Source organism: Mytilus galloprovincialis, chromosome 2, assembly GCF_965363235.1.
Source record: "Mytilus galloprovincialis chromosome 2, xbMytGall1.hap1.1, whole genome shotgun sequence".
NCBI classification, from domain to species: Eukaryota; Metazoa; Mollusca; class Bivalvia; order Mytilida; family Mytilidae; genus Mytilus; species Mytilus galloprovincialis.
Genome location: NC_134839.1, coordinates 65,331,306 through 65,344,669, shown reverse-complemented (window position 1 = coordinate 65,344,669; position 13,364 = coordinate 65,331,306). Strand labels below are relative to the sequence as shown.

Sequence of the window (13,364 nt, the reverse complement as noted above, 5' to 3'; positions counted from 1 at the left end):
ACAATCTTGGTAGGCACTATACTAGCAACCTTATTCGATACACACGAGACTGACCTGTCATATTATTTAGGATGTTTAGACGCAATCAATCGGAAAGTCACTCGATGGCAAACACACTGGTGTATAACACCTCATGATCAAATGTCAACTTCGCTGAGTAAGACACTCGCTGTGTTAGACAAATGCTGTATCCTGCTATAGACACTATTTTGACCATTATGTTGACAATGCCGGTAACAAGTGCTACCGCGGAGAGATTATTCAACGTACTGCGTCGAATATAAACAGATGTACGATCAACCATGAATTGCAATAGGCTATCATCGCTAAAATTAATGCATATTGTAATCAAGATCTCAGTTTGAATATTGACAAGGTAACGGAGAAGTCGTTTCTTATTCAGCTAAGACCCAAAGATCAGATTTTGGACAATTTTTTAATGCTTTACCCTATTCTGAATACTAGTAGTTATACATTTATGAATTGTCTATACGTCTATAAGTACATGTAGAACCTCTTTGAACCCTCTTTTGACCAAAAAGCGAGAACCAAATCATTTTCTGCATAAAATGGTACAAAAACAATATATTGTGTTAATTGATAAATTATTTTTCGTCCTGAATATTCTTAAAATCTATGCCACATGAACAAACAGTATTTAATCAATCAAATTCACTTTTTGGCGGATTGTTTTTTATGAAATAGTAAAATCGCACTTTGTACTAGGAAGGCAACATGTTGAAAGGTTGCAGAGTAATTATAACGTTCATATTTTCATTTCATTGAATAATCTAAAAGTAACAAAAGAAACAAAGTCAACCCTCACTTATAAAGAAACAAAATGTATTTAATATAATCAGATTTATTTAAACAGTAAAAACAATTATAAAATTAAAAAAAGACAATAGTTTCTTGAAAAATGGCATCCTGTTTTAAACGTCTGAAAAGAATCTCCCATGAAAACTGTAAGGCATGGTGGTAGGTAATATGCCTTTACTGATAGTTTGCATACTTGTAGCATTAATGAGTACAAGATAACTTTCTTTCTTGATGCCATCAAATACATGTGTCATTAAAACTCCGTCATCTTCTCTGGTACTATTAGGTGTAGGTACAAACCAAGCTTCAGATGGGTAATGGTTATCAACCAACCATGATAAATCGCTGTCTACTTTACATACATCTTTTTTTACTAATGCCCATTTATTAAAATGTTTGTTGTCTGCTTTTATGACTACTCCATAAGCGTAACAGTATTTAACGTGTCTGAAATTCTCGTTGATGGCTGGCATATCTAAATTGTTCGCAAATGAATTATTTTTTGATGGTTCGAAAGACTCTACAGAAACCGACGGTGTAACTATATCTATTGTGAAGCGTTTTATACCACTATAGAGAGTGATATTATTTCGCAATGATATAGAACGAATATAGTTCAAATCCATGGAAAACATATTGGATGAATTTTGTGTACAAATGTCAACAATAATCTTGTTATTGTCTTCGTAAGCATTAATATGATGGAAATAGGACACGAATTTATCATATTTCACAGTGGTCACCTTATTTGTTCTTAAATCAACAACGTAAATAAACGTAGGATCGTTGAAACGATATTCCATTGCTTCTGCTATGTCACCATATTCAGCTACTTTCATTGTATTTATTGAAACTGGCTGACCAATGAAAATAACATAGTTTTTTGTGACAGAAAATGAGTGCATGTATGTTTGTGCTTCAATATCCCATGTTACAATTGCCTCTCGGTGGCCAACAGACGTCATTCGATACAAAGTCATGATACTTTTAATGTAAGGAACTATGCTAACACTCATTAAGTACGTCAGGTAAGTTTCTTTACCGAATTCTTTGATTGGGTGTGCGGATGAAAAGCCGGGGATATAGATATGGGACTTTACATTCATTGGTGGTTTAATAAGTTGTACTGTTTTTAATGTATCTTCCTCAATTTGGTAAACGTTCCAAATATCATTCATGGACATGTATTCATATTGTCCAGTTTTTGAATCACGTATTCTATATACATTTACGTTCAAGTTTTCCATTTGGTTTTTCAGCGATTCCATTTTTTCTATTTCGTTATACGGGGGAACTAGCTTACCGAACTGAAAATATGGTGCAATTGTATGAGAAGCTAGAGACTTTTTGTAGTATTCAGTCTGTAGAAATCTTGCAGACATCGATACCGTCCCGTTGCCATAAAACGTAAAACTGTGAAGTTTCCCAAAACCATCAAATGCATTAGTGAATGAGCGTTGTCCCATTTCATACCTGGCACCACCATTTCGAATCTAAAAAAGAAAAAGAATATTCAAATATACCAACTGAAACAGAGCAAAACGTTGGCTAAAATATCAATGAAGCGAGATTATTCAACAACATTTGTTTTAGGATGGATTTCTGTAAATAATCCAATAGGAACTCAAACTGTATCAATTTTACTATGAAATTTGGAGGGAAAAAAATATCCTAGAATGCAAAACTCATTTGTACTACGATTTGTTTTAAAAGGACATACTATAGGGCTGTGCGGCATATTTACAACATTTATGTGCCTCGAACTTCGAGGATTTTTAACTTGTACTAAAATGTTGGGCTCCCTCTGAAATCACGGCTGCCGTTACATTTTTTTTCATTTATACTGGTAACATTCCCAAGTTATGTCTCTGCGAGATAAAACAGAGATAATATATCTAGGAATCAATACGAAAACAAAACAATTTATCTATGAATATAATATATCTCTCCAAAAGAGGCGTAGTTTTAAAAAAAAAACCAGCTGTACTTACAAAGTGCAACTCCAATCTCTATCCTATACAAGTTACAAAAGGAGAGATATTTTGACGAGTCATAATAAATGAATGGAATAATCGGTATTATACTGTATGAATTGAAAGTTTATGAGATCATCATTTTAATAGTTTAATAATGTTCGTTTGAGTCATTTCTGTTAGATAAAGGGAGTTTGGTATTTTTGTTATTTTACTTTTATAACCTGGTTTAATAGCTAGCTAAATAAAAGCAACAGTAGTTTACGGCTGTTCAAAGTCATAAATCGATTCAGAGAAAACGATTCCGGGTTATAAACTAAAACTAAGGGAAACACATCAACTATAAGAGGAGAACAACGAAACAACACTGAAGTGCAACAAAAAACAAACGACAATACAACATACATAGTTATTATAACATGGAAAACACAAATAAAACGAAACCTCTCACTTTTATGAAAATCTCACCTTCTTCCATTATTTTGACAACGTTGTGTGAACAAAACCAACAGACATTATAGGTTAAAATGTCAAAAATAGGTGTACAGCAGTCAACATTGTATTATACCACTTGGAAAACAAACGGATATGTTAACAAAAAACACAAAAAGGCATTTAGAAAAAGCACATTTGCAACAATGAAAGACAAGAATACAAATATTTACCGTTGCAAAATAACAAAATGACGGGATGTATAAGTACCGAGCCACATCAAATGAATATTAATTTAAAACAAATTTACTTATATTTTCTCATTATATTGACCCGTTGAAGAACACATACTATTATTAACTTGGTTCCTATGTATTCATATGTACATTTTATACAGTCTTTATTTTGAGGAGACCAGAGTTATGGACAAGGTGTCAGAATTGAACATATACGCAATCTTCAATTTACTGTATACATCAGGGTATGAATTTTCAAACCTAACAAAAACCACAACAGGGTATGTTTCAATGACAAACTCTATTTTTGTTTTAATTTTAAAGGAAAATTATTGTTTCTTTCAAGACAGAAAAAAACCAGACGACTTCCTACATCACCCGCCCCACCCCCAAAACCCACCAACCCACCAAAATTGGCTCTATGAATCTGCCATGTACAGAGATTTTCGGTATGTTAAGGATAATAAAAAAATAACTTAATCGAATTGGTTAAGATTATATAAAATTACTACTTCAAATTCGTATTTGGATCTCTCAGTGGGGTATAGTTGTAGGGAGAATATGATATATTCTTAAAAGTCATGTCGTGTATAACAAACGAACAGAAGTTAAAGATTTTGTTAAAATAAAACTATGTGTTTCTATTTCCACAGTTTCCGATCTTTAACTGGCAATATTTATACTTAAGAAATACAGCTTTAACAGAACATTTTCTAATTAGTTTATAATCAATAAAAGCACAATGAGAACGTGCAGACAACGGGACGTTCTGTGTTGAAGAAAAAAGTAAAATCACAAAAATATTGTTCTCCGGGGAAAATTCAAAACGGATAGTATCTAATCAGTTGGCAGAATCAAAAGCTCAAACACATCAAACGAATGGACAACAATTGTCTTAATCCGGGCTTAGTACAGTCATTTTCTAAGGAGAAAATGGTGGATTAAACCTGGTTTTATAGCTAGTTAAATCTCGCACTTTTATGACAGTCGAATGAAATTCCATTCTATGGAAAACGATGTGTGAAGAAAACAAACGGACATAATAGGTAAAGATGTCAAAAATAGGGGGACAGCAGTCAGCATTGTGTTATTATCGTAATCACTATAAAAACAAACAAATATGTAAACAAACATATACTATGGCAAAACAACAAGATGTATAAGTACAGAGCCACGTCACATTTAACAAAGAAACACAGAAGTAATATAGAGATAAAGCATATTAGAACAAAATAGGCAAAAATGTAATCAAAAATTATCATAGAACAAAAACACAATGACGGGATGCATACGTACAGAGCCACGTCAAATGAATAAGACCAAAAACAGACTAAACAGTAAATGTAATACTAATACAGACAAAAATAAGAATTATATAATTAAGATGATAAACAACGTCAGTACCCACAATCTATACTTCAAATCATCTCGTTTGTTATAGATTCTGGTACTAAACTAACAATCTAAGGATTTTGTAATCAAACTTCCAAACGTTCAACAAAGTTTGTTGCTGCCTGTATATGGAAATACAAAGAAAAACAAAGAAAATTCTGAATGTCGCAACCATATCAATTAAAATATGTTCAATTGAGAAAAAAGACAAAAAGATCAGAAACAGATTTCACAAGTAAGTTCAGTCTTTCCCAAAATGAACACATAGCATTAGGCATCTTACTCTCTTATATCATATTTACTTACCAATGTTCCTTTGAGCCATCTGGGAACAGGATATGAAAATGTTATTGGTTTGTCATTAAATTCGTTTAAGTTTGTTCGGAAAAAGTCGGCAAAGCCAGACGGATCATCTTCTATTAATGTTGCTGCAACGCAGAAAGACAAAGAGAAAATAAAAACAATTAAATATGACGTACACCTCATTTTGTTGCAAATTTGACTGAATTAATTTGGGATAACGGAGTTTATATACCATCGTCAATTATTGACCATTAAATGACCCAAGGTCAATATAAAGATTACAATTAACACGCTTTAAACTGACTGACCAAATTATTATTGCCATGATGAATTATTTATTTAGTGTATATCAGAATTTAATAACAGCCTGTCTTCTTACAACATATAAAATATTAAAAGTTTAGAAGTGGGTTCAGTTTTATTGGTCTGATACAGTAATACATCGTAATGATTTTCATTCCGCTTTTGTTAATTATAGTCTTGGGTACTTTTCTTTTTATTTCTTTAATGATGCGATCTTTTGGTACAGATAGGTTTTTTTCTTCCATCATCTAGTTAGCAAAAGGATTTGTATTATTCAGATATACTTTTTTTTTACTTTTATACACAATTAAGTGTTATCCCAGCGTTTCCCTCTCGTTTTACAAATTCTTTTTCATAGATTAATTTGGTTGTGACATTTAAAATTTATTCTAAAATTGTCCAGACTGAGACTCAGTGCTATTTATTGTCTGCCATTTCCTGGGAACGACTGAGTTTTGAAATCAGCGAAATAACACAGTTATTATCCATTCGTTTGATGTGTTTGAGCTTTTGATTGTGTGCCATTTGATAGCTATATGGGACCTTCTGTTTTGAATTTTCCTCGGAGTTCAGTATTTTTGTGATTTTACTTTTTTCAAACAATTTACATTTCAAAAATATGAATATATACAATGTATGAATATTAAAAACAATCTGTTTCAATTCAGAAAAAGACGAGCGGAAGTGTTCTGGTTAGATCGCCAAAGATACAACTGTCTAACAGAATTCCATGAAGTGGATGTTAGCAATCATAGGCCAACGATGAGAAATACTCGTTCCTTAAAGTCAGCTATAAAAGGCTCTGATATGGAGAGGGGGGGGGTATGTTTGTCGTTTGTAACTGTAAAACATATTTGTTTATCGTTCAAAATTTTTGCAATCCAATCAGATCGTTTGTTTTCTCGCTTCAATTGTTTTAAATTTTTCATATCGGGGCCTTTTGTAGCTAACTATGCAGTATGGTTATTTTTTACTGTATCGAAACTCTATAGCGGCAATTTGAAGACGAGTTGCAATAATTTGATGTTGATGTTGGAGCTTAGTTAGGTATATGTTTCCAGTCTTTTCCAGACACAGAGTGATTACCATATTGTATTACCAGGTATGTGGTTGATGTTGATGTTAAATCTTAGTTAGGTATATTTTACATTCTTTTCCAGACACGGAGTGATTACCATATTGTATTACCAGGTATGTGGTTGATGTTGGATCTTAGTTAGGTATATGTTTCCATTCTTTTCCAGACTCGGAGTGATTACCATATTGTAATACCAGGTATGTGGTTGATGTTGGATCTTAGTTAGGTATATGTTTCCATTCTTTTCCAGACTCGGAGTGATTACCATATTGTATTACCAGGTATGTGGTTGATGTTGATGTTGGATCTTAGTTAGGTATATGTTTCCATTCTTTTCCAGACTCGGAGTGATTACCATATTGTATTACCAGGTATGTGGTTGATGTTGATGTTGGATCTTTGTTAGGTATATGTTTCCATTTTTTTCAAGACTCGGAGTGATTACCATATTGTATTACCAGGTATGTGGTTGATGTTGATGTTGGATCTTAGTTAGGTATATGTTTCCATTCTTTTCCAGACTCGGAGTGATTTAATTTACCATATTGTATTACCAGGTATGTGGTTGATGTTGATGTTGGATCTTAGTTAGGTATATGTTTCCATTCTTTTCCAGACTCGGAGTGATTACCATATTGTATTACCAGGTATGTGGTTGATGTTGGGTCTTAGTTAGGTATATGTTTCCATTCTTTTCCAGACTCGGAGTGATTACCATATTGTATTACCAGGTATGTGGTTGATGTTGGATCTTAGTTAGGTATATGTTTCCATTCTTTTCCAGACTCGGAGTGATTACCATATTGTATTACCAGGTATGTGGTTGATGATCAAAACCGTGCGCACATTTTTAATAAATTACATACAAAATTATGCCAGGTGTCAAAAGGTAATATTGACAGTTTTCGGAACACCTGTTGTCTAATCCATATCCCTAAGGATGTGTATAGGCTTTTTTTAATTGGGTCAGTGCCATTTTTCTAAATTTTGGATATATACTAGGACTTTTTCCAAACATTGCACATACCAAAAACTTGCAGAAACCGTTCATGGTCTGTTGTTATGTGACAAAACGTTACAAAGAACACATAGGGAGGACATTGATTGTGGTATATGGCCTAAATGTCGACGTCAGTTATACATAGGATAATATTTGTAAGTAGGTCAATGTACAGTACCAATAAGTAAATCTGCGACTGCTGACTGGTTAGCTAAATTTGATGCTGATTTTTTTTCTTTATTATAAACTAGGAACTAGATATTTTGGCATATTTTTTTTAATTTTATTGTAAAAATTAATGATTTAAAGTCAACATGCTGTGTTTAATCTTGCAAAAATCAACGAAAAGAACTGTTAGCTTTAAGTTGTAAATTAAACAAAAGTGTAAACAGCTTCGTTAGATTTTACCGTGTTAGGGTTGAATATTTTTTTTCCATTTATTACTTGAAGTTTTCGGGATTTTTCCTTCGTCTAGTATAACAAGTTCGTTTCACATTGTAATTTCCAGATTATGCAAACGATTCATGATGCAGGACAATTAAGTTGTTTGTATTTTCAAAATACATACCTTAACATTTTGTAAAGTCATATCAGACTGATATAAAATAGGAACAACGCAATAAAAGTACTTTCAGAATTTGATAACACATGGTGTAAAAGACTATCATATTTTCGCGATAGCAGTTTGTTTTTCAACAAATCACAAAAGATCGTTTAAGTAGTAGAACTGTCGTATTTAATCGCATAAACAAGTGTTTATTGATGGAAATACTTTGGTCAAATCCATGATCCACTAAGCACTGTTATTGTAATTCATATTTTTGTGTAGTGTTGATACGATCAGTTTACGTACTTAGTCATAAGGTGTCGTTTGCTAATCTTTTTTTTCAGTGTTAGTATTAAACCAAAATTACAAGATATTTTAAAAAAAAACTTTATTTCCAATTGAAAAAACTAACTATTTTAAAATATCTTGTTTAACAAAAATGTTATGAACCATTATCTTTTCCTGGTGGTTGCAAGTTTTGAAAATTTCAAGCCAAAACAATGTTGGAATTTGCAAATATGAGTGTAGTATGATGAAAACTGTCAAAACTGCCATACAATTTGTCAGATTGATCTAAGATTTCGTATGCTGGTTCGATACATGATAAGCTTATTGTCTGCAAAATAAATTTCCCTTGAATCATTAGGACTTTTTTTTATATTTTTATAAAACTGTTGGATGTTTTATTTGTACTGTTCAGTGGAGATTATGAGAATTTAAGCAAAAAGGTAATATTGACCATTTTCAGAACACTAACTGACTAATCCATATCAGAAGGAATGTGCATTGCCTTATTTTTTTTATTTTTTTATTTTTTTTTTTTTTGGGACTTGTTCCCCACATTGCACACATCGCAGATTTGTAAAAAAAACGCTGATGGGATTTTTGTAGTGTGACAAAACGTTACATAAACATAAAAGGGGAAATAAGTTGTGGTGTATGGCATAGATTTCGACGTAAGTTATATTTATGATAATATTTGTATAATAACGGTCAATGTACAGCAAATGATCTATGTCACAGATTTTAATAACATTGTACAAACAACTGTCAACTATTGAACTTTAGATGAAATTGAAAACAGTTTGATTTCCTTTAAATAGAAAGAGCAATATGTAAACCCGAGACCTTTGAAAGGTCAGCAATAGATTGCTGCTGATTTCTTTATCTTTATATATATATATATAAATAATTTACTAAAATAAAGTATGAATTAGGAACTAGATATTTGAGGAACTTAAAAATATATCTTTTGGGTTAAAAATCATCAAACTGTGTAGATTCTTGCGCAAGTTAAGGAAAAGCACTTTTGGATTTAAGTCGTAAATACAAAAAGTGTATTCAGCTACCGTTAGATTTTACCGTTTAAGAGTTGAATATTTTATTTCATTTATTACTTGGGAATTTTTCTCGTTTTTTGTTGTTTTTTTTTTTTTGGCTTAGTATATACAGTCCTAATTCTTTAGTAATTTCCAGCTTCTGCAAACGGAATCTCGTAAGAGATCAATGCCTATGTAAAACTGAACTGGTTTTAATGGTACCTTACTTGAAAATTCATATGTTCAAAAAGTTTGAATATGTGTGCATGATACACAAATATTTCACATTGTGTAAAAGACTATATTATTTTCGCAAGTAGTTTTTAATCAAATCAAAATAGGTCGTTAAGTCAGAAAATTAACCAAATTGGTAGAACGTTTATTAAAGGAAATATTTTGTCAAATCAGTGAGCCTTTTAATGCTAGTATTGCAAGTCATATTTTTGTGTATTAATAATATAATTAATTCATGTAGCTAGTCTTCAGACATTTATATCATATCAGCTTATTTCCTGTAATTATTCGTGGTATTTTATTACAGAAAGAAGATATATAAAAAGGTTTATTCCACAATTTTCTACATAAGGAAATGCCTTTTCCATTTATTTGATGAGAATTCAGTTTTTAGATGTTGCCATTTGAAATCTACCTGAAGTTCGGTATTTTTGTTATTTTACTTTTTAAGGGCAGCTATTTTCGTTATCAAACATAATTCCCTCTAATTACAGTGGATGTTTTCGAACTTATGTTTTTCCCCATTTTTTTTAGTTTTGTTGGGTGAAAGTCAAAGAAAGGAGTTGATATAATCTTTTGGTTTTGGTAAGGAGTTATTATGCCAGGTGCAAAAGGCAATATTTACAATTTTCGAAACCCCTGTCTGTACATTTCACATCATATTTTTATCAATAACCGATTTTGGTTTTGAAATAACTTTTAATCATTTTAGTAATAACAAAGCTCTGCTTTCGCGAGCAAATTGTCATTTCATATTGGCACAAAAAATCTGTCATTTGCATCAACAAACCGTAAAAAGTTTGTGTCAACAATTTAGGAAAATACAGGTAAATAGTGTAAAAATAGATTTATTCAAAAAAATATTTAGACATTAACTTTTAACTTAAAAAAAAACAATTTGTGTTTGCTTATCACCGCATCATAAATATCTGCTTTTATTTCGGTTTAGTATGCTTACATTTTCTGCATTTTCGGTATGCGTTCCATTGTTGAAAAACAGAAAGAAAAGTGAAATCTTTGTTAAACTATCCATAGATTGAAATTAGAAAAAAAGGGCAATGGAAGGCTTGTGTTGTATTTGGCAACAAAAATGAAATTTACCTTGTATGTCTTTGTATACAATCTTTTGTGGTCTTTAAGTAATGTCACCAGGTACTTGTCGAAACCTGTCAAAATCCAGAAAACTCGTCAGTTATTATATTTTATTATATCTTAATGTGTGTTGTTAAATTGAAGGTTTTGGTGGTGATCTTTGATAGTCGTTGTATAATTAATTACAAAATTGTCTTTGATATTATTTTTTTGCTACTATGTGTCGTGTGGTTGCTGTCTCATTGGTGTATATCCTACATCTCCTCTTACTCATGTGTTGATGTATTTTATTCCATTACTTTTTATTTAGATATAAGAAGATGTGGTATGAGTGCCAATGAGAAAACTCTTCATCCAAGTCACTTTGTAAAAGAAAAACCATTTTAGGTCAAAGTACGGCCTTCAACACGGAGTCTTAGCTCACACTGAACAGAAAGCTATATAGGGCCCAAAAAATGACTAGTGTCAAATCATTCAAATTGGACAACTAACGGTCTTGTAATATATAAATCGAGAAACGAGAAACACTTATGAACCACAGCAACAAACAATAACCACTGAACATCAGGTTCCTGACATAAAACAGGTGTAGACAAACTGCAGTGGGTTTAAACGTTTTAATAGCTATCAACATTCAACCTTACCCGATGGACTAGGATGAAAAAATTTTGACCGGCATTTTTTTTTTTAGCTGTAATCTCTGTCCTGCCTTTTTATTTTTCACTCTGTTCGGTCCTGCATTTTTTTTTTTTTTAGTTTATCCTGACTTTTTTTTTACTTAAATTGTCGTCCTGACTTTTTTTTTTGCAGGTGTCTCATCCTGCCTTTTTTTTTTTTACTCAAAACTCCTGTCCTGCCTATTTTTTTCAAATTTCTTCCTAGCAAATAAATTTGATCTATGAAACAATGTAAATACAAAATCAATGAAACAAGGGGTGAATAAATAAGGGCAACAGTAGTAACCCGCTTTGAGATGTGAGGCCCCTCATGGGGGGTCCTAGTAATCACATAATCACCATTTTTTTGCCAATATAATCACATAATCATTAAATATTTGCTCATCTTTAGTAATCAAATAATCATAAACTAAAAATACAGTCCTAGGTAATCAAATAATCATGAAATATTTGGCTTAATAATCAAATAATCATTAAAAAAACGGCCAAGTAATCACATAATCAAAACCCCATGAGGGCCCTCAGATGTTTAATAATTTCAGAAAGACAACCATAACCTTGAACAAATAAACTTGCAGCCAAATAGAATAATATACAAAGGTAAAAAAAAATAATTTTGTTGTAAGGTAAATAGTATAATTGGAGAACGGAAATGCTTGTATATTTTACAGGGAATTTGTAAAATCAGGGATTTTGTAAAATCACTGGACTAATCAGTGATGTTGTATCTTACAACCTTCGCGTCTGTTATCTTTAATACAAATACGTCTATACGTAAATATGTCTAGGTCAGTTGTATTAATGGACATATTTGTGTATTTAAAGTCAATGTACAGTAAATGTGCTTCGTCTCATATTTTGATAAAATCGTGAATACCAGATCACTCAATTTTTGTTTTAGTATTTGAACTTTAACAAAAGACAGAAACACGTTGCTTTCTTAATAACAATTAAAAAATCATAACGTGGACTGAAAAACGCTGACCATGCAGTAGACGAGAGTGTTTCTGTTTTTATATATTTTTTTTTTTTTTTTTTTTTTTATATTTGATGGGGGTGCTTTTGATATAAACAAAAAACACTAAGGTTCTAATGATGTATGAGCACCTCTATTGAAAATATTTGATTGTAACGATTGATGGTTTAACTTCGTCAAACTGTACATTCAAGCACAAGTCAACGAAAAGCACTGTCGGAGTTCAGTTATTTATAAAAGTGTCTACAGCTACCGTTTGATTTAACCCTCAATGGGTTGATTATTTTTAAATTAATTTATTACTTGGGGGAGTTTTCTTCTTTTTTCTACGCCTAAAGTAGTCTTAATCCTATAGCAATTTCCAGCTTCTACAAACTAAAAGTCCAAAGAAGCATACATGCAAATCAAATTGAATCTATAAAATATAACTGAATATTAACACTCAATGATTTGATTTATAGCTTGTATCTATCTTTCATACCTTCATTTTATGTATCCTGTGTGTATGCCTTCCATATATTGGTCCATCAGTGTTGGTCTTATTCTTATTATTAAAGCTCTCTGTGCCAACCATACGATACTATTCATCAAATATCAAACATTTCGGAATGGCTGCCGTTTAGCTGTAATTTGAGGACGTGTTGACATCCGCTATTGCTTGCAGAATTTGATCTTTGATAGTCTCTTTTACATGTTAACAGAACTTTTCGAGACACGAGGTAATTCTTCTGTTGCATCAGCAGTAATCTATGGTTTAGGATCATACCAGTCTATGTAGTGTGTTGACGCTAAGTGGCAATGCCTTACACTTGTTTCTGTACACCCTTGTTTTTAGTGGATGTTTGTCTCATTGGCAATCGTACATCTGTTTATTTTTATATCAGAATACGATATCGGTGGATAGTTGTCTAATTGGCAATCATACCACATCTCTTTATTTTTATATCAGAATACGTTATTGGTGAATTGTCTCATTGGCGGAA

The 13,364-nt window shown here is 31.8% G+C and overlaps 1 protein-coding gene across 1 annotated transcript; it reads right to left on the bottom strand.

The window, feature by feature from the left end:
• Positions 1-932: 932 nt before the first annotated feature.
• LOC143062362 (beta,beta-carotene 15,15'-dioxygenase-like) lies at positions 933-10,822 on the bottom strand. The gene is made up of 3 exons (XM_076234075.1): positions 10,738-10,822; positions 5,159-5,280; positions 933-2,312 (listed from the first exon to the last, which is right to left on the bottom strand). Exon 3 carries the CDS (start codon positions 2,283-2,285, stop codon positions 933-935), a length of 1,353 nt encoding a protein of 450 aa, XP_076090190.1. The 5' UTR covers positions 2,286-2,312; positions 5,159-5,280; positions 10,738-10,822.
• Positions 10,823-13,364: the final 2,542 nt, after the last annotated feature.

Coding starts and splice junctions, on each gene's coding strand:
- LOC143062362 (XM_076234075.1), bottom strand. CDS start 2,285: ATGGGACAACGCTCATTCACTAATGCATTTGATGGTTTTGGGAAACTT.